This window comes from Tasmannia lanceolata, unplaced genomic scaffold, assembly GCF_043159265.1.
Source record: "Tasmannia lanceolata isolate RefF3 unplaced genomic scaffold, GAP_Taslan_0.1 ptg000044l, whole genome shotgun sequence".
In the NCBI taxonomy this organism is placed as follows: domain Eukaryota; kingdom Viridiplantae; phylum Streptophyta; class Magnoliopsida; order Canellales; family Winteraceae; genus Tasmannia; species Tasmannia lanceolata.
Window position 1 is genome coordinate 21328210 of NW_027518721.1, and position 27976 is coordinate 21356185.

At 38.6% G+C, this 27976-nt stretch overlaps 2 protein-coding genes and 1 pseudogene across 7 annotated transcripts; 2 read left to right on the top strand and 1 right to left on the bottom strand.

Moving 5' to 3' along the window:
• Nucleotides 1-7384: 7384 nt before the first annotated feature.
• Nucleotides 7385-18095, bottom strand: LOC143863279 (uncharacterized protein At2g29880-like). 6 transcript variants are annotated; one of them, XM_077373966.1, is made up of 7 exons: nt 17873-18095; nt 15941-16047; nt 11736-12070; nt 10984-11653; nt 8904-9125; nt 8573-8692; nt 7385-8402 (listed from the first exon to the last, which is right to left on the bottom strand). In XM_077373966.1, exons 3-4 carry the CDS (start codon nt 12063-12065, stop codon nt 11309-11311), a joined length of 675 nt encoding a protein of 224 aa, XP_077230081.1. In that variant the 5' UTR covers nt 12066-12070; nt 15941-16047; nt 17873-18095; the 3' UTR covers nt 7385-8402; nt 8573-8692; nt 8904-9125; nt 10984-11308. The 6 variants fall into 6 exon arrangements, 3 of the variants coding, with proteins under 3 accessions (XP_077230081.1, XP_077230078.1, XP_077230080.1); XR_013240857.1 differs by lacking the exons at nt 10984-11653; nt 11736-12070 and having other exon boundaries at nt 17873-18062; XM_077373963.1 differs by lacking the exons at nt 15941-16047; nt 17873-18095 and having other exon boundaries at nt 11046-11653; nt 11736-15028.
• A 1427-nt stretch (nt 18096-19522) lies between these two features.
• Nucleotides 19523-21402, top strand: LOC143863417 (basic blue protein pseudogene; annotated as a pseudogene).
• A 3588-nt stretch (nt 21403-24990) lies between these two features.
• On the top strand, nt 24991-26428 carry LOC143863280 (phospholipase A2-alpha-like). The gene is made up of 4 exons (XM_077373967.1): nt 24991-25224; nt 25314-25356; nt 25454-25576; nt 26152-26428. The coding sequence occupies exons 1-4, from the start codon at nt 25096-25098 to the stop codon at nt 26325-26327; spliced, it is 471 nt and encodes a 156-aa protein (XP_077230082.1). The 5' UTR covers nt 24991-25095; the 3' UTR covers nt 26328-26428.
• Nucleotides 26429-27976: the final 1548 nt, after the last annotated feature.

Sequence of the window (27976 nt, forward strand, 5' to 3'; positions counted from 1 at the left end):
TGAATTCTGTCTTTCTTGGGAACTTCTACTTAGTCAAGAGCTCTATTAGTCAAGGACCAGCAATGTATACTAATTTTATATTTTCAATTTAGTATGATCGACCATAACTTAGTAATTAAATTTATTTACAATATTACAAGTAGGTAGTAATATTTAGTATCTAGTCATGAGAAAGTGTGTTGCCCCTGAGACAAGCATACTCTTTGAAAAAGATGGAGCATTTAAGTCAAAGAGAAAGAAGTGAACCTCAACAACTAGGAATAATTTAACAACACCCAGCCTATATTTAAATTCTACAACCTCCTCCATTCAAATTTCAACACAAAAGAGGGAAAAGAAAATCTATCTCAGAAAACCCAATACCCAAAACATCTCAAACCCATTTTTTTGCTTGTTAAAAAAAACCCACTAGGCAAATCCATTCCAATCCAATCATGCATAAACAAACGGAATAGTAAAAAAAAAAAGCAAGCAACAAGATGAACACTAAGATTTTACGTGGTTCGCCTAAGATGCATACATCCACGTGAATCTCATTGCCCTTACTAATAGAGGGCAGAGGACGGCGGCTGAGCTGGCATTTCTAACACGACCTTACACTATAACAAAGCAAAATTACAAAGATTACAATGTATTAACCTAAAACCACAGACTCGTAACCCTTTCATTGCCCTCTCAACCAAGACCATACACGAGAACCCCAGAAAACTCGAGAATACCCCCAAGAGATAAATTCTCTCTCTCTCTCTCTCTCTCTCTCTCTCTCTCTCTCTCTCTCTCTCTCTCTCTCTCTCTCTACCAAAAAAAATTCTTTCTCATTTTGCCTTCCCACCTCAAGTACAATCCTAATCAAAATAAGAAACTATATATGGTCGTGGGAAAAAGGCAATTTTCCCAACATTGCCATTAACAATAACCATGTCATGAAGTTGACTAGTGGTGAAATGAGAAATAGAAGAAGAAAGACAGAGAGAAAGAAAGTAAGCCACTAATAGCGTTAACTCAATTTATGAATTTCAATTGTAGAAACTAAGGCCTGTTTTGGGGACCATAGCATTAACACAGATCTTTAACCGTGTCTCAGTGCCATGATTATTCTAAGCAAAACACTCCCTCTCTTTCTCGCCTGGCTAAATCACTGACATTCAATTCCAGCCACCTTCTTGCAACTTGAAAATGAAAGAATTCGATTAACAAGCAACTGATATTCACTACATCCAAGAAAATATATCTAAAAACAAAGAACCTACAAAATTTATTTCCCTTTCAACTCAAACGGTAAACATCTATATAGTGTATAGAATAAACCCTTTCGAGTTGAAAGATGATTTACCATCTACTAGTTGTGAAGAGGATTAGGGCCGGTTTGAATCTTTCTCTTTTCGTTCCCGACCAACTTATCCACATTGTCTTCGCTGCCACCACCGCCAAATTCAGTGCTCGACGGAGCAATGAGAAGTGGAGCCAAGTTGAGAAACCTTGATCTATGCGTAGAAGTCCGAATCTCGGCCGAAAGTAAACATGGTTGCATAAGAATCAAGATGACCCACAGGCACAAAACTCCACTTTTGCATGGTATGTCTTTTCTTCTAATAAACCCAAACATTGTAACTTTATGATAGACAAGATGAACAAAATGATAATGATATGATAGAAATAAGGAATGGCAAGAGCTAGGTAGAGAAAGAAATTTGTTTTGGGGTTGTCTATTCTTATCTCACCCTCCCAAATCGGATCTCTTCTCTTAATTTACTACAAGTTGGTCTTTATCCAATTCAGCCCTTGGGTTTATTTTGTGACTCCAAGAAATGCAAGAAGCTTCGATGTATGGCAAGAGCTAGGTAGAGAAAGAAATTTGTTTTGGGGTTGTCTATTCTTATCTCACCCTCCCAAATCGGATCTCTTCTCTTAATTTACTACAAGTTGGTCTTTATCCAATTCAGCCCTTGGGTTTATTTTGTGACTCCAAGAAATGCAAGAAGCTTCGATGTCTGAATCCCATGGCACATGACCCGACCCATGATTCGTGGAACCTTCTAATGTTTTATTTGTTGGTTTCACTAGTGAATTATCGAAATTCGGACCTTGACTGATTCTTTATTTTTTTTTCTCTATTGCTTGAGAAGGTGGGAGTGAGTATTTATAGCCGTTGTCTCCGGAATATTTAAATTTTCATGAAAAATTAGTTCCATGGGGTAATTTGTACTGTCGATTTGCATTTTTTTTTTTAGGGAAGTGATATATCCGCCCCTTTTGATCACCAGGAACACCCCTGCCAGTGTTTGTGGCAATCAGGAGCATTGAATTCTTCTTACGTAAGCACAACAGCCCTTCTTTAGTCATTGATTCACTGACCGGGGGTGTTCGTGGTGATTATAAGGGGCGGATATATCATTTCCCTTTTCTTATTGGAAGCTAGGTAACCCATCCCACTATTCTCAATTACTGCCCCAAAAATGTTCAACAGTCCACATGTTTTTTATCCGGTGGCCCCCACCGAGGGTGATGGACGATTCAGGATTCACATTGGTCCGATGATTTGGTAACAATTGCAATCCCAACCGCGCATCAAATGTGAATTCTTGTTAGTTAATTGTTTATTTCAGACCATTGATCAGATTGTTAGGATTGTGCTGCTGTTGTGAAATCATGATTGATCTATGCAAGGACCACCAAATGAACGGCCTGATTTGTTGCCCCTATGTGTCCATATTAGGATTGGATGATTGCCGTGATTCATAGAACATAGGAGATCAAAAGCAAAACCTATCAAATAGATTTTTCAGATCAATCAAATCTAGGACCCATGGTGACCTTGTGGGCCCATCTCTATGTAACTGGACACCTCCCTTGTATCACCTTGGGTCCCACATATCCCACTTTAAGAAAGGGTCATGGATGTCCATTTGGTGACTCGTGTTAAGGTTGAAGCTGATGTGATTAATAAGGGTTGATCCAGACCATTCATTTGATAGGCCCTAAGTGATTTCTAAAGATCCACATATCACATCAATCGAATAATGAACAACCCGAATAGGGCTGTTCAGCACAAGGATAGCAATCCCTAGAGAGAGGTAGAGATCACAATCTTTTCACTTACATATTACTACAAGAAAAGGGAATTTCACCTGCGATCTTGACCGCCGCTATACCCAAGGACAACCGCCATAATTGGTTTCACCGACATTCAAGGGAAACGCTAGTAATTCCAGCGTCACATCGAGTATGTTTGGCTTGGCAGGTGGCTCGGACAATTGTGGAATACAAAGTCAAAAGGGGGGAGACAAGCATTTTGACTTGTTTGGAATCACCTTGGAGAATAGTGTTACTAGTGTTTGGTTGTGCGGCATATACTCGGAAAGTAGGAGAATAAGTAGGTGGTGTAATTACCAATATAAGGAGAGAGGAGGGAGAGAGAGAGAGAAAAAAAGAGAGCATCATTCCCTAGAAAATTCAACTAAAATTCCTTGATCTTGTAAAAATTTGATTTAAATTTCATAAGGATGGGACATGGAAACCACGTCCGCAAACAACCAATTATTTTATGGGAGACATCTAAGGAAGTCAAAGGAGAGTCCAATGCTATTTTGGCATCCATAGGTGAAATGGCATGCCACATCTAAAGCCAAATTCTAATGGCTTCCGAGCTTTTGTGTAGCCAAATTCCGATCGCTGCCGAGCAATTGTGCAACCAAACACACTCGTCGTTCCCAAACTACCACCGGTGTAGATTACTTATATCGGCATTTTAGAACCATAGTATATATATTTTTTAGATTAATGTTAAATGTGTAACTCCTTCCACCTCCATACATAGGACCCAAATGTGGTTCCGCCAGGTATGTTCTCACAAGTACATTTATATCATAATGAAGTAACTAACAAACATTAAGGCAATTTAAATGGGTGAAAATAGCAAGATGTTCATCTACCGCCATCAGTAATAATATTTCCACCTTGAGAAAAATTTACAAACATTAGCAAGGCACTAAGAAAAACTAGTTGGCCTCCCTCGTGTCATCAAAAATCTAGTTAATTTTCTCACTTAAACTAATAACCACCTCAATGACTAAGATTAGTCAGGCACTTGGAAAACTTCCAAATCCAAAAACACTAGTCATTCTTCTGGGCACTTGGGTATGAAGGAACTCTTGCATTCCAACCATTGTAAAACCATTGAAAATCCTCAAGAGAATGTACTGAGGTAAGAACCAAGTAAGGCATAGAGGCACTGTTGCTGTTTTCGATTGATCAAGCCCCATTTTCTCTACTAATCTCGTCCGTCTTCGATTCAACAAGTGAAGCCCAACCATGGCAATAATTGAAAGAACCATCTCCATCCCATCCTCTGTAGAACATTAATCCCTTTGCCATCTTCCATCCATTGTTTTATAACTAAGAGAGAGAGAAACGGAGGGAAATTTATAAGTTCAGAGAGAGGAAACGATTTCTGAAGACATTACCAGTAGGGACCTTAATAGAACTATAATTCGTTAAAACCCCATCTTACTGATATTGGAGCTGTAATCCCAGGAATTTCTTCACTGAAAGCTTCAAGATCTATTTATACTGTAAAACTCCACTCTCTCACACACTTCTCTCCTACCAAGTGCAATTTACCACTACAAGAGACTTTCCTCTCTGCAAGCCCGTATAAACAGTCGGAGATCTGAACCTTGTTAGACGCTCTTTTTGGAAACTAGCTTTTATATGTTTAGTTACTAAAGCTGGTATGGCCTTGCATTTAAGTAACAATAGTGCTAGATAGATACATTCCTTGAAAGACACAACTCCAAGCAGTAATTGAAAATTTCATATACTGAGAAATGACTAGGAAGGTTTTTAGAGTAACTTTAAACATGTTCATCTCGTTGAATCTAATGACAATTTTCTTGTACAATCACGAGTAAGAAAAATATAATTAACATAAACATAACAAATATGATAAAATATATAATTCTAATAAGGTATTTCTCGATGTAATGTTGATGATTTAGCCGGCCTCTTGACGTAGATACCGCACCGTCTTCAACTCCGTCCTCATGTGCCACTCCTCTATGTATTTCGTCAACCCATTTAAAATATCCGCAACCATTTTAACCTTGTAATATAACCCATTTAAATATTCGCTAAACACTATATAGATGATAAGATATAAACTCAAGCGACGTATATAAATGACAATTATGTTCCTATTTGAGCATTTGTAAAATGGTTTTCCTAGGAGACACAATTTGTGCCCTCTTTTTCGGATTAAAATGGTATGTGACACACAATTTGGGTCCATTAATTGTGGAAGGAGACTCCTCTAACTCCATTGCGTGGGCCTCCAACAAAATTTGCAGACCATGGCAATTGGCGTCGAAAATCGATAAAATCAGAGATCTGATTTCTATCATACATCTGTCCCTACAACTAGGGGTGGACATGGTTCAGTTCGGTTCGGTTTTGGGGTATACCCATAACCGAACCATATATAATCGGTTCCTTGAAATTGGAACCAGAACCGAACCATATATGTTTGGAACCAAACCGAACCAGAACCATATATAATCGGTTCGGTTTTGGGTTTACCCAACCTTCACCAAATGTAGATATTTTTCCTAATCATATTTATAATCGGTTCGGTCCTGTTTATATATGAACTATAAAGACTAACATGCATGAATTTGGAATAATCAGGCACAAATTTGCACAAATTTGGGCAATGCAAAAATTATATATGACCTACAAACATGCACAAATTGGAATAATTAAGCACAAATTTGGGGGGTGAATTAAAATTTTAAAGGCAAAGCAACACGTTAAAGATGGGTGAATTAAAAGGGGGTGGGGTGATTTTATCAAGCGATGAGGCATTAGGTTTTAAGGTGAGGGTTGGTTCTCGGTTCAATTTTTGGTTCCGGGATCCCAAACCCAGAACCGAACCGAATTTCCATCAGTTCCGGGATATCAGAACCAGAACCGAACCATATAAATATGGAACCGAACCGAACCGAACCATATGTGCCGGTTCGGTTCAGTTCCTCAGTTCGAACTGGAACCATGTCCACCTCTACCTACAAGACAAGAGGCGATCGGCCAATGAATGGGCAGACTCCTTAGCTAACGAGGGTGTTGACTGGGCGGATATTGCTGTAAATGTATCTGAAAATTGGGATTCTTAGATGTATTGGCAAGAAAAAATGATCAGGGGTAAAAAGTGATGCAGTGGGGTTGATGAGGGTTAACATTCAGAGTTGCAAGGGCAAGTTCACTTTATTGGTACCTTCAATTGAGATTTTATATGGTGTAAGGCCTTACAACAATACGGTAGGGGTACTTCCACTGTACAAAGGCCTTGTTGTTGTAAGGCCTTAACACCATATAATTTCTCCCTTCAATTAACCATAATCATATCATCTCCCTCTTAAACATGGAAAGAATGGAAGAGTACAAAAGCAGAGTACGTCACACTCAAATATACACGAGACTCAGTATTCTCAATTTGCAATTGTAAAATCTTCAAATTCTTCCAGGTGATTTACTTCAATCAGCAAAACAAATGGTGCAAACTAGAGTGCATGAATGTTAAATTTCTACATGTCATACAACAAATAAGCTCATAAGAAAACTGCAGGTCATTTCCATCATCAATTCTGAAGGCATCTAGGAAAACCCTAATTTCTCAAATCCCTATCTATGAAAACCCTAATTTTCTCATATTCCAATTTCAGTTTGTTGTCAGAAGGAAAAAAAGGTAAAAACCCTAGTTCTAGAGGAGGTGGAAAGAAGGAATGGGTTCAGACTAGGCAAATCCAACAATAATAGCAAAAATAAAGCAAAGAAACAAAACCAACAAACAATAACTGTGAACATGACCAAGGGAAAAGGAAGTTGACTCGGGGGAGCTGACGCAGATGCGGGGAGTTTTAAATGCTGATCTTGGGCGTGTTTGGTTTGCAAAAATTTGCTGGAAGAATTTGAAAAACTTATCAAGAATCTCTTGCTTTTCCATTGTTCAGTTGCACATGAAATTTTTTTCCCTTGGTAAAAATCTTCACACTGATGAAAGACAATTGCTTTTCCTCAAAAAATTTCCTACTTTGTTGCTTTTTTCCATATCCCATTGGAAAAGTTATCGGACAGGTACTTCAATTGTTAATGCAGGAAGTGATATTTACGCCCCTTTTCATCACCAGGGACACCCAGCGCTAGTGTACGTGGCAATCAAGGCCACTGGATTCTCCTGATGTCAAGTACCTTAGCCCCCCTTTAGTCATTGATACACTAACGCCAAGTGTCCCTGGTGATGAAAAGGGGCGGAAATATCAGTTCTCGTTAACGCATATCTTGAAAGACATAAAAGCCAGAAGTTATTACTACAAAACACAACAACAAAATATAAGTACTAAAATATTACATATTTTTTGAAAAATGACTATTGTATTCATATCATGAAATATACATGGGACAAGCAGTCCCACCAGAAATTACATTGTATGATGATCCAAGAGCATACTCCAGGATGCAAAAATAAAAAGCATAAAAGATTGTATACAAACTTCCTCCAACACCTAACAGAACTCCGCCTTCATCTGAACTTCCTTTCATGTCGACCCTTCCCAGCAACCTTCTGCTATGCCTTCCAAAAACATCCAACGACAAAAGCACCATATAGCCCACACATCATCCCAATAAGTTAATATGCCTTGAAATGCGTCAAGAACCTAAAGCGTTTTGTAACCCACCAAAATATTACATTAGCATCTCAAGTAAGAATTTACCTTTATTTTTCCTATATCACCTATTCCATAGATACATTAACTTTAAAATGCTTGTTTCATCTTCACTCTTGATGCATTGACTTCACCGGTTCATGGTCTTGTGCAAGGTTGCCATAGCGGGAATCGAAAGCGGGAATCGAAACGGGAATCGAAAGCGGGAATCGAAAGCTCCCAGGGAAGAATCCTACTCAAGGTTGCCAGAGCGGGAATCGAAGCGGGAATCGAAGCGGGAATCGAAGCGGCTCAAGTAAGAATTTACCTTTATTTTTCCTATATCACCTATTCCATAGATACATTAACTTTAAAATGCTTGTTTCATCTTCACTCTTGATGCATTGACTTCACCGGTTCATGGTCTTGTGCAAGGTTGCCAGAGCGGGAATCGAAAGCGGGAATCGAAACGGGAATCGAAAGCGGGAATCGAAAGCTCCCAGGGAAGAATCCTACTCAAGGTTGCCAGAGCAGGAATCGAAAGCGGGAATCGAAACGGGAATCGAAAGCGGGAATCGAAAGCTCCCAGGGAAGAATCCTATTCAAGGTTGCCAGAGCGGGAATCGAAAGCGGGAATCGAAACGGGAATCGAAGCGGGAATCGAAGGCTCCCAGGGAAGAATCCTGCTTCCTTGGTCTTGTGTACCTTTATGTTGACAACATTGAAAACATCACAACGTGAGATTCCTAGTTTAGGTTATTGTTCTAAAAAATAAAATCTTTGAAACAACCTGCCGAAATATAATAGAAAATTAACATAAACTAGAGAGAGAGAGAGAGAGAGAGAGAGAGAGAAGGTGGAGCCCATTTTTACACCTTCCATTGTTGGGTGAAGCTTGGAATTCTTCTTGTGGAGTGAAAATTCATGTAGGATCTAATCATTTGGGCATATGTCACTTTTGACACATGTTGACAATCCTCAAGTTGGAAGTTATGCTGCAAAAGAATGTCATGAACTTTTAAAATGACATGTAAAATAAATTTTATGATCTTAGATACTTACCCGAAAAAAAGAAGTTACTTGCTTAAACAATAGCAGCAAGTACACGGTCATATATGCATAAAATATATTTCAAATACTCCAAACTCAGATTTTTGATGCATCAAGTCCTGTTTCATTTCATTTTCCAATGTAACTAATACTTACCCGAGCATTTGAAATAAACTCTTGAGATCTCTCTCGTCAATCTTGGACCATTTTTTTACTTAGAAGATTTGTGTGGCTTCCAATCAAGACACCCTAACTCAGTGATAAGATGCTAGCAGTCCAACCCTACTATTCGCCAACCATCCATAAGCACCTGCTTGCTTCTTCTTGGCGAGTGCAATATTTCGGGTCGCTCCTCGTTTTTCCTCGATATCGCTGCATCTGCAAAATACCACGCATTATAGATAACTAGTAAAAATGCACGTGCAATGCACATGAGTGCAATTAAAGTTTTGGGGTATGTCCTAAATTATGAAAATCGAACCAGAGAGGTCTTCAACGACATTGTTAGCAAAATTAAAACCATAATCTTCAATCTCAATGTCATGGGCAATGAAACTGCAATTTCAATTAGAGAAGCTGAAAAATGAAAAATAAGGCATACTCTAAATAATAGATGCAGTTTTTCCTTTTTTATCTTTGACCAAGTACAGAGATGTGGTCACATCAGACGAGATATGACAATAGAAAACAGAGGATTTCATTCTAAATAATTTTAAGATTAAGGAAACGGATGTATCTCAAAAACAAAGTAACTCCAACATCAAGTTTAGACACTGCCTTGCACAACCAAAACTCGTTGCAAAGAAGACAAACAATTTTAAATATCTGATGCATTGATTAGAAAATTGAACACTCATACAAGTGATTATGCCATGATATGAAAAAACAAATAATAGTTATAATAACAGTAAGTTCTATTAGTAATTTAGGGAAGTCAAAATGAAGTGCAAGAGAACAGTCGAGCAAGATAGTTAATCCAAAATTAATCATCACCACTCAATTTTCTAAAAAACTAAGCTTGTATAAGACTCAAAACAAGTGAAGTGTTAAATTCCCCTCTTTACAGCCAAGACAATTTGAAGTCCAACATCACAAAGTCAATTAAAAAAGAATCACAATCAACAAAGAATAAGTGCGAACACGAGTAAAAGGAAGTTGACTCGAGGGAGTCGATGCGGATGCGAGGAGTTTTAAAAGTATGAGTTAAGTACATAAGATCACAAACTTGATGACATTTCCCCCAAACCATAAGTGTTAATTGAACGCATGCACATCTTAAATGTTGACCTTGGGCTTGTTTGGTTTGTAGGACTTTTTGGGAAGAATGTGAAAAACCTTTCGGCTCCATTCACTTGTTTTCTAGGGAAAGGAAAGAAAGGAAAGGAATATGACGTGGCGGAAAGGAAAGGAAAGGAAAAGAAACTGTGCAGGAAAAGGAATCCTGTGCCTGTTCACTTGCGCAGGAAAATCTGATAAATCCAGAGAAAAGGTTTCCTAAGCCTGTTCACTTGCCAAGTAAACTGTATTGGGAAAACTAAACAGAAAAGTTACATTAAACCATATTTCATAGTCTGACATACTTACAGGCCTACAAATTGAAAAGTATAAACAGAAACACTACAATAAAACCTAATTGGAAGAGGAACTCGTCACAAAAGAGCTTGTTGAAGCTTAGGGCGTAGGAATGTTGGTCTCTTCTTTCCTATCTTTGTTGGGCCCACTAATCCCATGTAAAAACACAGTAAGTTCAGCTTCTGCCTCCTCCCTACTCCCATACGAACGGAAGCACGCTCCACTAAACCCGTTAACTTGAAGATGACAGTATTGCCAACTGTCATATACGCCCACTTGCCTTCCCTTAAAAACCACATAAAACTTGTTTTTTGCCATTAACCTACAGAAATGCAAATAAAAAAAGTAACAACATAAAGTATTAAAAAGTAACAACATATACAAGTCCAACAAAATAATTCCAAGAAACAAGAAACATCTCATTGAGACTAGTCCAACAACATAAACCAAATCAACATAAGAACTCCTCCAAAATAAGTCCAACAACATAAACCAAATGACCAAAAAAATCGGACAAACACGTAGGATAAGCGGTCCAACAAAGTAAACAACATTACAATAAAGCCCAAGAACATAAACCACATCAAAACAAGTCCAACAACAACATAGCAAGTCTTCCAAAACAAGTCCAAAATAAAAATGCAGAAAACTAGCAGAGTCATACTACGATCATATAATACGATCGTATGATTCCCAAAAAAAGGTCCCCAAATCATAGCAACCTACGCCAAACGCGCCACAATATCGCCCATCACAGCCACTCGCTCTTCCTCGGAAAGGGAAAGGAAGACTTCAGCATCCTTGTGATTTTTGTGCAAGTACGTATAGGCCCTAAGCAGCTCCAACATGGTGAAACCAGAGGTGCTCATCACAGCGGCTTTCAATTCAGCAAGGCTATGGCCCTCACCAGTCGTAATGATGGCCTCAGCAACCATCCTAACACTATCTGACAAGTAAGTCATATCAGATGAAAGTTGTCCACCACTTGTTCACCTCTTCCTCTTCCTCTTCCCCTTACTACCTGATGCTGGGGCTTTCAGTGGCGATGAGTCACTAAAACCCATGCTGGTGTCTCTAACTGGGGATGAATGACGTGATCTGGAAGCACGAGGAGCTGGGGGAGGAGTAAAAGCAGGGGTCGTACCGTCGAACATATCATCGAGCCCTACTGCCTGGCTCGATGAGAAAAGCCCCTCCACATCCTGTGTGTCCTGAGAAGGGGCATGTCTGTCCCTAGCGAACTCTCCAGTGGCAAAATCTTCCCCAAACACTTCTTTCATCTCCTCATATAGCTCCCAACGGTTATTAAATAAGCGTAAATGATCAGGATTCCACTAAAAACAAAACGAGGCATTGTAAGGATTATGACCAAATTGTGTCTCAAGTAATGAAGGAATTATGACGACTTATACTTACCGCCAAATAGTCATTCTTCACTTGGTCTTCAACGGATATTTTCTTCAGCTGTGGATCCCAGCCAAATCCGCTCAGGTTGACGATAGTGTTAAGAAACCTATAGTTGGTTTTCATCGTCTTCAAACGGTTCTTAACGTGCTCCTTTGTGATCTGCTTTTTAAGGACATTAGTAAGCTCCTGCGCTACGCCACTGTATGCAGCATCTTTAAAACCATTGGGGGCCTTCTGGCCCTCGGCAATCTGATGCTGCATGGCTACTATGAGATGCCTATCCATATCGTCGTTCCAGGAGTTATTTTTCTTCCTCTTCTCTGCTGAAGTTGATTCCATTATATCTACAGCATTGTGAAACAATATATCATCAAATAGAGTACCATTGAACATAGTAGAAAAATATCTAAATAATCACTCACAACAATATATCATCAAATAGAGTACGATGAAACAGATTACTATTACAACCCAAAAAATTCCAAATCCTAATACAATCAAACAACATATGATGAAACACAGTTGCAGAAGTCTAATCGAAATAGTCATAAAATTATTACAACCCAAAAACATGTCATCCTAATGACGACCACGTCGTTGTGCTTGAAAATCATTCCACATATGATTCATTATTCTTGTTCGAAGTAGACCGCCCGCTCTCACATCTTTAGCCCTAGTAAGAAAACGATCTTCTTCTTCTTCATCCTCCTCCTCCGCTACAGTTAGCCCCAACTCATTGTCTACAATTGGAATGTATGTATCGTTCGGCATCTCCCTCCTTATGTGATTGTGGACGCAACAACAGGCTAACACTATGTCGACCTGTCGTTCGAATGGGTACATGGGTGGCGTATTAATTATGTTAAATCGCTTCTTCAAGACACCGAAAGTCCGCTCGATTACATTCCTTGCTGATGAATGCCTTTGATTGTACAACTCATCTGTAGTTCGAGGTCTGCGCCCTCTAATGTCGTTTAGGTGGTAACCAATGCCTCGGATAGGAGTTATAAAATTTCTCAGGCATGGGTACCCACCATCAGCAAGGTAAAACTTTCCTACAGACACACGAAGGGATATATATAAGTTTCATAACCGAGAACAACAACAGTGGTACGGAGTTAAAGACAAACTCAGTAGTACCTGGTAAACAAGGAATCCCATTCGGCTTTGATAAAACAGATGCTAGGACCCTAGAGTCTGATGCCGACCATTCCCACCCAGCTAACACGTAAGTAAACTTCAGGTCGAAGTCACATACAGCTAGCACATTTTGAGAGGGCCATCCCTTACGACAAATAAATCTAGTTTCAGATCCTCGGCTATTGTTGCTTGAATGTGTGTCCCGTCAATTGCACCAATGCAATCCTACAATATGGACATTTAAAATGGCACCCGTCAGTGCTGACATATGAGTAACTTGTTATGCAACTTACATGATACTACAAGGTAATAAACGATACCTTAAAGTATGGCATAAAATTCGGGTTGTCAGCAATGTGATGTGGTGTGTCCCTTGATGGAGGTAATATGAACAACTCTTGCAGTTTGAGCACAGCACATAGAACCTTGTTAAAATACTTCGAAACAATGGCCCCTAACCGTCTAATGGATGCTCTAATAGTACGGTTCCTTTGGCTGTGGGCAATTACTTGTAAGAAAATCGCCACTTGTTCCTCAACACAACAGTGTATTGTGTCTTCAAGTAGGACCGTGTTTCTAAATATCGCGACGAAGCTGCGGAAGCACCGAACATCCATTCGCAGAAGCGCAATACAATGATTCTCTGCATTCGTAACACGTGTAACAAATGTCCTACGAGTTTCGTACCCACTTTCATAAGGGCCCCTTGTCATATTTTCTTCAACGTAAAGTCTAACCCTAACCGTCGATGTAGCTACCGCAGCCATTACTAGAGCTACAGCTCGAATAATCAATGTCCTCCTATTTGGTAGTTCTCAAGGCATGATAATCGATGGTAGCCCTATATGAGCAACACCAAACCACCAAGACATTATAACCGACCACACAAGAAAAGCAGAAAAAAACAAAAAAACTCTACAAAACAAGCTGTAAAAGATCAAATTAGTACCCTAAACCAACAAAACAAGCTGGGGTTTTTTATGAAAACCAAAACAAAATGTACAACACCCATCCACCCACATATCACCAACACCCATCCACCCACAACCAAGCCATTATATCAGAACCCAACAACCAAGCCACCCACAAAAATGTACAACACCCATCCAAGAACTGAAACCAAAATCAGTGAATTAACCCCAAAATCTAAAACTCCATTGCAAATACCCCAAAAAATCCGAACCCAAATGTAGAAAAAGACCAAAAAAAACTTCAAAATCAATTAAATAAGATCAACACCCACAAGTACCAATGAAACAAAACACCCACACCCACAACCACCTCAAAGAGGGTTTTTGCAAACAAGATCAAAGAGGGTTTTTGCAAAAAAAAAAATCCGAAGATGGAGACCCATTTCAACAGTAATGGAGGCCCAACCACATATCATCAACACCTCCAAAACACCTACATATCCTAAACACCCACAACCACATAGAAAAGATGAAATACAAACCCAAAAACACAAAAAAAATGGAAATCATGCCCTAAACCCTAATACATGGGTCCGTTCTCAACAAAAATGAAACCCTAATCACAAATAAACTGGTAATAATGCTTGAATTGAATGACAAAAAATATTAAAAACCCACAGTCTCTTCAAATCCGACCAAATGAAAGGGAAAAACCCAAATCCGATTTCGAGATGAGATCCGATTTCGAGGGAAAATATGCAGGAAACTTGTTTTCTCACTGTTCACGTGCCCAAAAATCAGAGGAGAGACATGAACTGTATCTTGATTTATAGCAGGAAAAAATGGTAAATCATGATTTATAACAGCAAAAAATGAAAAATAAATAAAACTCTCTTCATACAGGAGACAAGGAAAACACCAAAAATATCATGAAGATAATGGAAAAGAAAATAACTATATCTTGATTTTGACAAAGAGACAAGGAAGACCCCCAAAATACCATACATCAATCTCTCCAGAAGTTCGAAAGAAACAAGATAAAATTCAATAACTTCTGTAAAACCCCCAAACGAATAATTTGACCCTCAGTTTGAGAAAAAAAATGACAAACCCTACGGTTAAACCCCCTAACAAAGCCTCACTGAAACCCCAAAAAGAAGCCTCCTTTAAACCACCATACAAAGCCTCATTAAACACATCAACCCTAGTAACAGCAAAAAAAACAGAAGAAAAGAACTAAAGGGGGGAGAGAGAGAGAGAGAGAGAGAGAGAGAGATACCTTTGCCGGAGTTGAAGGAGAACAGATGATCGCCGATTGACGGAGAAGATGGGGTATGGCCGGAGACCAGATGATCGCCGGAGAAGATGGGGTATGGCCAGAGAAGACGAGGGTTTTGTGTGTTCTTCGGTTGAAGTGAGGGTTTCGTGTTTTAGTTGAGGCCGTGGTTTCGTTTTTTTTATTTCACGATGGTTTTGTGGCTTTTGGCCCGATGAATTTTCTCGAGGAAAAAGGAAAATCGTTTTCCGATGTAATCGGCGAGAAAATAATTCAGGATTTGGTGAGAAATAAGTAAATCCACCTCATTTTTTTTATTTTACACGCGGACATTTCCATTTTCCCGTCAAAACAACCGAACGGCCAGAATTTGCAATTCTCGGGAAAATAATGGCTATTTTCATTTCCTTTCCCAATAACCTAAACTCTCGAGGGAAAAGGAAAATTGATTTTCATTTGCAATTCTCGGGAAAATAATGGCTATTTTCAGTTGCACACGGAAAAAATTTCCCTTGGTTAGAATCTATTACTCTAAAACACAACAACAAAATATAACTTCTAAAATATTACATTAGCATCTCAAGTAAGAATTTACCTTTATTTTTCCTATATCACCTGTTCCATGGATATATTAACTGTAAAAACAACCGAACGGCCAGAATTTGCAATTCTCGGGAAAATAATGGCTATTTTCATTTCCTTTCCCAATAACCTAAACTCTCGAGGGAAAAGGAAAATTGATTTTCATTTGCAATTCTCGGGAAAATAATGGCTATTTTCAGTTGCACACGGAAAAAATTTCCCTTGGTTAGAATCTATTACTCTAAAACACAACAACAAAATATAACTTCTAAAATATTACATTAGCATCTCAAGTAAGAATTTACCTTTATTTTTCCTATATCACCTGTTCCATGGATATATTAACTGTAAAATGCTTGCCTCATCTTTACTCTTGGCGCATATGACTTCACCGGTTCATGGTCTTGTGTACCTTTATGTTGCAACATTGAAAACATTACAACGTGAGATTCCTAGTTTAGGTTATTGTTCTAAAAAATAAAATCTTGGAAACAACTTGCCCAAAAATAATAGAAAATTAACATAAACTAGAGATAGGGAGTGTGTGAAAACAAAGAATCAAAAAAGAAGAGGGAGGCACGTAGTAATAGAGATAAAAAAAAAAAAAAAAAGGGTGGCCCAGTGCACGAGGCTCCCTCCATTGCATGTAGTAATTGAGATAATCAATATAAATAAACATACGAAGAACCGGTCACATAGAATAGATAATCAACAAAAACAAAAATTCAAGATTTCCATAAATTCAAAGAGCATATTTCCATAAATTCAAGATTTTTTGTTAGACAAAAGTCATGCTTAATAATAAAATAACCCACATTGATAAACTATGTAAATTGCACCGAAAACAGAGAAGAACACAAATAAATTAGACAATCAACATAAACCATAAAGAGAGGAGGAGAGAGAGGTGTATGAATAAACAATGAATTAACAGATAATTCACATAAATCCTTATAAAAAGGAAGAGAGAGACATGCGGTAATAAAGATAATCAATACAAATCATCTTACAGAGAAAGGGCCATACAGAATAGATAATCAGCGAAAACTAGAAAGTGAGAGACAGAGAGGTATGTTGAAAAAAAGATAACCGGTATCACTCATAAACAATGAAGCGAGAGACACGGGCAGAGATAAGGTGAAACAAAGAATGGATTTCCATAAATTCAAGATTTTCTGTTAGGCAAAAGTCACGTTTAATAATAATAAGACCCAAGTTGATGAAATTTGTAAACTGCACAGAAAAAAGATAAGAACCCACAAACCTTAACTGCATGTTTAGCAATCATGAAAAAAAAACATGGAACACTTGTCTACCCAAGGTGAGAGCGGGTTAGAAAGGGCTGGCTGGTGAGAGAGAGACAGAGAGAGGGGAAAAAAGATGAGGCCCATAAACGAAGAAAAAATTTCCCTATTTATAATAGGACTTATGGTTTCCCTGCTTTTGAGCCTCATCCCATGCTCTCCACACCACCCCCACAAATCTCTCTCTCTCTCTCTCTCTCTCTCTCTCTCTCTCTCTCTCTCTCTCTCTCTCTCTCTCTCTCTCATCAGTTTACCATCCTCCACACTAGGTAAGCAAATATTCCAAAACTTTTTTTTCATTGTAGCCAAGAATGCCGTAAAAGTTTAATGACATTAAGTCCAATCAAGTAAAACCAGCAAAGAAGCCCACATTCCAATGTGTTTACAAATTAAAGAACCAGATTCCACCCTGAGTTCCTAGATAAATTCTGAGGCACAAAAAAAAGGCCGAGATTGGATAGCCGCAGTAGCTACCAAAACCAAAAAACAACGGAAAACAGAAGAAAAATACACCAGAAGAATCAAGCATTCAACAACATACTCATAAGAAAATCTTAGTAATCAAGCTTACATGAAACAAAAGAAGAACAAACCAACATAACCTCTCAAACAATAAGAACCAAATAGCAACCACAGAAGCAATGAAGAAAAAAGAAGCCACCAGAATACAATAAACAACAAATAACACAACCATCCGACAAACTACATAGAAAATGATATCTAAGAGATCAGCAAGAAAATAAATAGCAAGTAAAAGATGAAAACAGGGTAATAAGAACAAAAGCTTACAAACAATAGAAAGGAAATAAAAATAGCCCAAAACAAATTAAAAAGAAAGGCAGATAAATAATGCATAGAAATAAATCAATCGAAACCCATGATCAGAAAAAATATGAAGAGAAGAAAAATCAGCAGAATGGAAAATATGCTTACCCCAAAATTCCATCGTTGGGGAGATTGGATGAGGAAGAGAAAGAAAGTGGTGGATTAGGGATTTTTCAAAAGAGGTTTTAGGTTTACATCTAGGGTTTAGAGGTAGCCTTCTAAACATCTATTTTTCTCTCTAGGATTTGAGGGTTTGAGGAGCCCTTTTATAGGAGCCAAAACTCAAGTAAAAGATTGCCAATGTGTTAAGAGGCTATTTGTTGGTTGCCCTCTTAGTCCCCAAATCGGTTACCATATCATTAATCAATTTTTAAGGATGGTTTAAAGCAGAGACTAATTGGCAAAAATTCCTTCTAAAAACAAATGACTATTATTAAAGGCTACTGATAAATATCACTACCATGTTTTGATAATTGAACTAACTCATCTTGTCTTTTATTATTTACATAGCTTCAAATGTTATAAAAGTTCCCAAAAATAACTTAGAAGCCAATTAAAAAAGAAAAGACAAGCTAAGTTTGTGCAATTATTAAAAATGGTAGTTGCAATATCAGTAGCCTTATTAAAGTATCTATTTGAAAAAAAAATTATGTGGATTCAATCATAGACAGATTCTTCAGTTTTGTGCACAACATAGATAAGTCCTCAAAGGGAGAAACTCTTCAGCATAGAGGACCATTGAAGAAGGGTAGCTAACAAGTCACAACTTGTCAACAAGCCAGATATTTGCAAAATTTCCTTGACACTCTCCAACTAGACTTTACAATAAATCATTTTAGATATCATACTATGGTTAACAGTAGGGCTGCAACTCGAGCCGGGTTTTACCCGACCCGCATCGACCCAACCCGCATCGACCCAACCCGAAAATATCCTGGGTTGGGTTCAGGTTTCATGGGTTTCGGGTCGAGCCGGGTTGAGCATTCAAAAGCCCGCATGAATCTCGAGTCGAGCCGGGTTTGAAGGGGCCCGACCCGACCCGACCCGAGTTACATAAGTTATAGTATGTACATTTTTTTCTATTGTTAGTTAAAAGTTAAAAGTGAAAACCCACGCACCCACTGTTATTATATGTTAGTGTAATTTCTACTTCTATGAGTTGAGTTGATTCAAGTGTTTGATTCAGCATTGTTTGATTGTAATTACAACATTGTTTGATTACAACGTTGTTTGATTCAAGTGCAATGTGAGTGTAATTACATCATTGTTTGATTCAAGTGTAATGTGAGTGTAATTTCTGCTTCTATGAGTTGAGTTGCCTTGCCAAACAAGAATTTTCCTTAAAAAATTGCGTCAACGTGAAAAAACCCGACCCGACCCGACCCAATCCGAGATTTATCATGGGTAGGGCCGGGTTTGGGAATCGTGGGTTTTCCGAAAAAAAACCCGACCTGACCCGACCCGAGATATTTCTCGGGTAGGGTTGGGTTCTCCAAAACCCGACCCGCCCGACCCGAGTTGCAGCCCTAGTTAACAGCTTACTTTAGGGTTCTCCCAGACCCTTTCCCTAGATATTTGCAAACATTATAATCCATCAAGATATGGCAAAGATCTACTTAGCTATATTTGGTGCTAGAAAGCAAACATAGAATCCAACTTGGATGCTCCAAGTATCCCACATTTTCCCTATGTAGCTCCATTTCATTGTAACATTTTTCATCCAACTTTTGCAATCTTAGTTGAACACGCTTGGTAACAATGGCCCAGGGAAACGTCAAAGCAAGTCATGTTGCAGTTTCAGCAGTGGCACTGCTCCTCCTCCTTGTTCATTATGAAGTCGTCCATGCAGCCACTTATGTTGTTGGAGATGATCAAGGTTGGGGTTTCAACGTCATCTATTGGCCCAACGGCAAGAGATTCCAGGCCGGTGATGTTCTGAGTAAGTCTTATACTATCAAAACTGTTGAAGTATAAATGATTAAATAACACCAATTTTAACAGCTTAAGCTTTCGGAGTAATTGGTTATTTTATATGGTAGGGGAGCTATTGCCTCACGAAACCTGGGTTCCAAACCCAACAACTCCTTGATATTAAAATCCATGTGTAAGGCCAACCCAAAAACAAGAGGGGCTTCACGTGAGAGGAAGAAGGTGTTATTAAATCTTTTTATACTTTAACACTCCCCCTCACGTGTCTCCCCTCTTTCTGAGGTTAGCCTGCACGTGCCACATGTGGCCCCGTCCGATGGATCGTCCGAATCCGAACGTTAATGAACATGATCTAAACATATGAATAGGATCCATGGGAATATTTCGGATCATCAAATCTGGATTAGAAAAATTTTGGATTGTGTATGGGCACGCCACAGATGCCCATTGGATAGTCACGATCCGAAATTGTTTACAAATATACCCTCCAAATTTTGTTAATTGTAACCGTTTTATGAAGGGTATTTTGGTTAAAACCTCTCTTATCACTTAATGAATCGGATGGGAATGCGATTTCACTCATTTCAGTCATTTCATTTCATACTTTCACGAAGGAAAAAAGAGAGGGGTTTTGTTCTTTATACATCATATTCTTTGATAATAATTATACATTGTATTTGTGTATGTAATTTTGATTAGTTTTATTGTTTACAAGCATTATTATACACATAGATTAAACATAGATAAAATTTTAATTTAGTTGAAGAAAATGCATAGAGACACACTAATAGTGGACTATCATTCTATCTCTTTTTAAAAAAATCAATTGTTTACTCAGCTTAGTGGGACATAATAGGACACTCCGATGGACGGTCCGAATTAAAATGGATCGTGATCATGACGTGGAAAGTAGGATCCGAAGAACAATCCGACTCCGACCCGACCGATAAGGAATGTGAATGGATCGTGACTGTGACATAGATGGATCCGGCCCGAAGTGGATCCGTTGACACCCCTAATTACATGTGGATTTTTGCTATCTTAGAGGTTCGAACTCAGGACCTTTGGCTCTGATACCATGCGAAACACTCCCCCTCACGTGTGGCCCCTCTTTCTAAGGTTGGCCTACATGTGCCACATGTGGCCCCTCTTTTGGGTTTGGCCATTACATGTGGATTTTTTCTATCCGAGAGGTTCGAACTCAGGACCTTTGGCTCTGATACCATGTGAAACGACCACTTACTCCAAAAGCTTAATCCGTTGGAGAAGGCGTTATTTAATCTTTTATATCTACTTTCACATAAATTAACACCAACTCTAACAGCGCTTTTGGAGTCATTGGTTGTTTCACAAAAACTCCATAGTTAACAACGCTTAATCGGTATTACTAATTCAAGAAGACTGTTATCCTTGGATCCTTTCACCATTTTTTTTTCTTGGTTATCTTTTCTGTGTTTTGTTGAGTTAGCTACTTACTGGGAGCCTTTTGTCCCTGTGGGTCAGTTTTCAATTATAATCCAGCTGCACACAGCGTGGTTGCCGTGGATCAGGACGGCTACGATGGCTGCTTAATCACTGAAGGCAGGGATAAGAAATATAATTCCGGACATGATCAGATCGTGCTGACAAAGGGTTTCAATTACTTCATCTGTGGTACTTTACCACATTGCCAATTCCAAAAAATGAAGATCGCTGTTGAGGCAGATTAATTGACTAATATGCTCTTAACGAGGTGAACTCGTACACCTTTGTGTAGAAGACACAAGGATGCAGTGATGTTGCAAGCTTTTTTTCTTATCACCAAAAGAACTACTAATAAACAAAGAGTATTTGAAAGTTGTTGGCAAATATTGGGTACCTATTGCAATAGAGTCCAAATCACTCGGATGAGGTTTATAAGTTATATACCGTTAGTTTGCGAACCCTATAATCCATTCTATAACTTGTGATTTTTGGGCAATAGGAGATCCAAAGCAAGATATTAGCGAACCCTATAATCCATTTATATATGGCAAAGATCTCCTCTTCTGCATTTAGTGGAGGCATTGCCTAAAGATATATGGTGCAAGAAAATAAACAAAGAATCCAACTTAGAGTCTCCCATCTTTCGCTATAAAACGTAGTTCTTGATACCTTTCTCATTGTCTTTTGCTTTCTTAGTGGATTTGCAACACTCTTTGTAACTATGGCTAAGGGAAGTGTCATAGTTTCAGTAGTAGCCGTTCTCTTCCTCCTAGTTCACTGTGAGGTAGTCCATGCAACCACTTGGGTAGTAGGAGGCGCCGCGTACAAGTTCACAGTTGGCCATTTGGCAAGACATTTAGGTAGTCTTCTTCTATTAGAATTCTTCATGATCTTTGAAATTTCTTTTGGTTATCTTCTTTTTCTGTGTTTTTTTTTTTTTTTTTGTGGTTAGCTACTAACTTGAAGCCCCATTTTGTTTATGTGGGTCAGTTTTCACTTTTCAATTATAAACCATCTATACACAGCGTGGTTGCCCTCGGTTGGTATGGATATAATAACTGTGTGATCACTGAGGGTTGTTATATATTCACCCCGGGTTGTTATATATTCACCCCCTTTTCTTTCTCAAGCCACCCCCTCTAGTGTTATAAAAAATTAGGGTTGTTATATATTCACCCCCTTTTCTTCCTCAAGCCACCCCATCTAGTGTTTTTATGAGTACTCTTTTTACACTACAAGGGAGTGGCCGGGGAAGAAAAGGGGCAAATATATCCAATTTTGTTCGGTGGGTTGCTTAGGACGTATTCTTTAACCTTTCTCATAGAAGAAGCCACCATACTGCTTACCAGATGATTTGGAAAGAAGGATTAAGGTAATTTAATTCATGTGTCAAGAAATGAAGAAAATTGTGAAGCATGAAACACAAGTCAATCTACATATAATAAAACACCCATCCTATCATTAGAGGAATTGTATCCACACTACCATGTTTTGATAATGGCATTCCTCACTTGTAGCAATCACTCTTTGATTCCATCTAGCATAAGAAATAGAAAATGATGTCCTAGCAATCACTACTAGGGGTGTGCTATAGCAAGGGATCTCAACCCTTGAAAGTTGTCTATGGGTTGAAATCGAGGGCACGTTTTGGCTACCATGAATTTTTTTTCATAATAAACTAATGTCTCCAGGTGGTGAGAGACAGATGGGGCGGGTGAAGGGGCTAAAAATCGGAAACAAAAAATAAAAAACTAGTGTCTACAAGTGGTGAGAAGTAGCTAAAAATTAGGAAACAAAAAGCTCTACTCAAAATAGGATCGACTTTTTCCTTGTTTTTAACAACTTTTCACTCTCATCTCAATCGTGCCCTCTCAAGTCTCTCTCATTCTCGACTTACCCCTCTCTCACCACTTGGAGACACTAATTTATTATGAAAAATAATTCAGGGTCGAATTGAGATGACAATATCCCCTCTTCTTTTCCCCTTTGCCTTCTTTATTTCCTCTCCTTTCTCTTTTTTTTCTTTTCTCAAAATTTTGACTTCAGACAAAAGAAGTTTTTTTTTTTTTTTGAAATGGTAAATCTTAATAAAAATGAAGCAGCCATGACCAAAGCAGTCATGGGGCTAGAATTACAAAGCACATGATAGAGGCTCCTGAAGGAGGAAGCAAATAAAAAAAACTCTAACCCAGTTCTAGTCACTCCTGCTCAAGCAAGGCAATCCGCCTCTCCATTCGCCGACCTTCTAATGTGATAAAATCGAACCAAATGGCCATCAATCTCATCCAAGATCTCATCAAAAAACTCTGAAAAACTCCGAGGGCAAGGAGCTAAGCCTTCCAACCAAATGACCATCAACCATTTTCTTTTTTGGACAAAAGAAAATAAAATATTTAAGCGAAACGAAATCGTTAACTTCTTGATACCAAAATGCAGTTGGCAATAAGACAAAAATGTAACTGACAAAGATACCCTTGTCTAAATGAAGGGTAAGGATTTAGACTGCACATTTTCAAGAGAAAATGGCAAAGAAAGCAAATTTTAACCATCAAGATGAACGGTCACGATCACCACACCTATACGCCATGTGTAGTGGACCCAGTGAAACCCCAAAACGAGTCCTTAACTCAAAGGGCAAAAGCATTGTTTGATATTTACTCGGAAGAAGGTAGAATCACGTACCGGACTAAAAAAACCTGGTTGCAAACATAAAAGAATCTAGAAATCGGGGTTTCAATGGACCTGGACGTTCCTATGAATCCAAAGGATCAAAACGTTAATGGTTAGGACTTCGGAACAACAGCTGGATCCGAATTGTGTCCATTAGATCCATATCCTTAGGTCTGAAATAATTTTGGATAGTAACACAAACTTGCCTTCCATGGAAATTATATGATGGGGGCCACACAAACCCATATTTTTCAAAACTTACGTTACGGCCCACTCCATAAGATGATCCAAATTGTCCATTTATTGAGCCACAATGTAAATAGGTTGCGGCCCAAATATCATAGGATGATCCTAACTCTCCGATCTACAGAGAGACTGCACATTAAGGAAAGTTCAATTGATCTGTATGATGATCCTAAGTTCTACTGTGTAAAATGTAGGGGTGCAACTTGGGTCGGGTCGGGTTGAGCTTTTGCTGTAAGATGAATTGGAATTAACCCGAACCCAATTTTAAGGTAAAAACTCAACCGGAATTCCAAAAAATCGACCAGAGTTGCAACCCTAGTAAAATGGATCGACCTAGACTAAAAAAAGATTCGAAAAATGGTCCAAAAATGATCTGACCAATAAAAGAAGGGCAGTGATAAATTCGCCCCTTCTATTACCATATTCACCCCCTACTTTTCAAAATGGACTGTACAGCTCACACCATAGGATGATCCAAACCGTCCATTTAATGAGCCACAATGTAAATATGCTGTGTCCCAAAAATCATTTCCATAGGATGATCCTATGCCTCTGATCTATATAGTGGAAATGATTTTTTGGGCACAACCTATTTACATTGTGGCCCATCAAATGGACAGTTTGGATCATCCTATGGTGTGGGCTGTACAGTCCATTTTGAAAAATAGGGGGTGAATACGGTTATAGAAGGGGGTGAATTTATCCCTGCCCTAAAAGAATATAACGGGCCATGACAAAGATATAGGTGGATGGGCTGACACTCCTATCTACAAATAAGATATCCCCGAATCATGACTAAAAACACATCTCATCTCATGAGCTACCCACAGCCGTCCGATTTCCAAAAGATCAACGTAGAAAGTTGGCGTGGGAGAAAAAGCATGAGCTACAAAACAAAGACATGTGACGAGCAGGTAACAAGACAAATCCAACCCTTTCACACTCACCTCTCCATACTCCATTAACCCTTCCTTTCTATAAATCAGAGCCTCTGTAGAAAACCAAGCTTCAAAATTTCAGCAATGGCCAGAACCCAGCTCTTGAAGTTAGCCCTTTTTATCTTACCTTCACTTTTTGCCCTTCAGCTTTCTACTATTCCCATTGATGCTTTAAACGTTGGAGTTCAGATAGCTGGTTCTAATATCTCAGTGGCTAGTACTAAAATCCCTTTACCCTTCTTATTCTTCTACACCTTATCTTTTTCTAACAGTTTCTTTCTCATTTTTCTTTCTAAATGCAGAAGAAGGAATGCAGTAGAAAATGTGAATCAGAATTTTGTACAGGTATGGGTTATTCTTCATAACCCTTTAGTGAATGCACCCTTATATTTTGATTTTTAATGGCTTTTCTGTTTTTTTTTTCTCTGTTTTGATTGAACAGTGCCTCCATTTTTGAGGTATGGGAAATATTGTGGGCTTTTATATAGTGGTTGCCCTGGAGAAAAACCTTGTGATAGTCTCGATGCTTGTTGCTTGACCCATGATGCGTGTGTTCAAGCTAACAGTGAGTTTGTGAAGGGAACTGATTTTTGTATCCCTCTTGCATTTTTATACCGGCACCCCTATCTTTATTTTAAGGGCTTTTTTTTTTTTCAAATGGTAGATTTTTTTTTACTAGTAAAAAGATCAAAGTGTCCTCATGATGCTTAGTGATATATTTGATAGGGTGGGTCCCACCAATACTCAAACAAATGCATTAGGTGGGGCCCATCATTTTACCTCATGTTTTAATGGGGCAGCTCCCACCATCCCACCCAAGCCCACAAATAGGGAAGGCCCCACTGTTTTACACATTGTTTTGATAAGGTGGAGCCCATTTTTTTCCACCCATGCATGGGCCAAATATGGTAGTATATCAAAAATGATGTTTCCACACACGTGACCCAAAATTGTAGAATATGCAAGTTTTAAATTTCGGTTTCGGTACCAATTTCGGGCCGAAATTTGGAATTTCAGTACGAAATTTCAATGAGGGTGTTGCTGTCCTTTTCTTTTCAGGCTTAGAAAAATTTATGTGGGTAGCCTATAGAAGAAGAGAAAGGGTATTTGTTTCTAAAGTTTGTGGTGTTGTGTGTGCAGATGACTACCTAAGCCAAGGGTGCAACCAAGCGTTTCTGGACTGCATTTCTGAGATTAGAGATTCGGGAGGGCCTACTTTTAAGGGGAACAAATGCATGGTTGGAGAGGTTGTTGATGTAATCTCTGTTGTCATAGAAGCAGCTTTGTTGGCTGGAAGAATTCTCCATAAACCTTAATGAGATAGAGGGGGGGTTTCAAGCTCTTTATGTTGATTAATTTACTTGAGAATTTTATGTAATCTCCTTCTTGCAATAATCTATCATTAGAGTTGGTGTTATTTAATGATTTATACTTTTACACTCTCCCTCACGGGTGGTCGCATTTTTTGGGTTGGCCATACACGTAGCACATGTGACCCCTCTTTTGAGTTTGCCATACGTGTGGATTTTTAGTATCAATGAACTTTTGGGTTTTAAACTCGAGACTTGTCGGATGGCAATAGCTCTGATACCATATGAAACAACCGATTAATCCAAAAGCTTAAGCTGTTTCCGAAAATTTTCAAATGAATAGGTTAGTTACTGTTTTTTCTTGAAGTTGCCCTCTTAAGATTGGGATTTCTTTTCAAGCCGATAGGTTTGTATGCAGTAAAGTTGCTTTCCTAAAATTAGGGATTTCTTCCTCCATACTGTTAGCTTTTCCCGTCTAGAGTTCTTACATTATAGGGATGTTTTAGTAAGTCCCCCTCAACGAGCCATCTCTCTCTCACACACACACACACAGACTAAAAATCTGATATCATGAGATTTTATATGTCCCGTGCAAGTAAATTATTTTTCAAAAAGTACTGGCCCACTTCATAGGACGATCCACATTGTTCCTTTGTTGGTCCAACACATAAATAGGTTGCTCGGGGTAATCATCTCCATAGGATGATCCTAACCCTCCGATCTAAAATGGGAAAGCCTAACCCTCCGATCTATAATGGAATCACCCGTTTGATCAGAGCTATGAAGATGATGATTTACGCAGAACATGAGGTGTAAATAGTGGGCCCTAACCATCAAAACATGAGGTCTAAATATTGGGCCCCACTACATCAAAATATGAGGTGTAAATTTTGGGCTCCACCTTAAGCATTGGTTAGGGGGAGATGGTAGGCCCTACCTATCAAAACATGAAGTGCAAAATTGTGGGCCGCAACATGCTATAACAATCATTTTCTGCACCCCCTAAAGTGCTCTGCCCCCCCCCTTCAACACATACACAAAATTAAGAAAGGGAGACGATATATGTGCTTGTTTTGGTATTGGCACTCCAGTACATAATTTAAATTTTGTTTTGTTGGTTGTTCATAGCTTGTTGAGAGTTGTGCAGGCAACAACTAGGGGAGTGTCAATGTCAAGACTAGGGAGTTCGGATGTCCTATTCCATTAGAAGTTCAAACTCAAATGATTTTAGTGGGATAATGTCCTCCATCATGTTTGGTAAGGGTAATTGTGAAGGTAGTATATGGTGTTACTTCTTTTGCTTTTGGGTATTCAATTAATCATCGTTTGGGAGTAATTTGAGTAAGGGTTTCTTTCTAAAGACTTTTGATGTAGCTTGCTGGTGGGTCTCTGTCAATGAAACTTACAAGTTGTGACTTCCAACTATTCACATGAAAATATCCAAAAGAATTGCCCAATAATATCGGTCGGTGACTCTCAATTATTAAAAATGCACAACACGATTGATTAAGGAAGAAATCTCAACTCTCTTGATAGGAGGTTATTTTACAACCAAAGTCTACTAAACCTCCAAATTAATCAACTCAAACAGTGAATGTAAGGTGGGAGAATTCTAACCCCTATGTAAGGTGGGAGGAGAATCCTCTCTCTCTCTC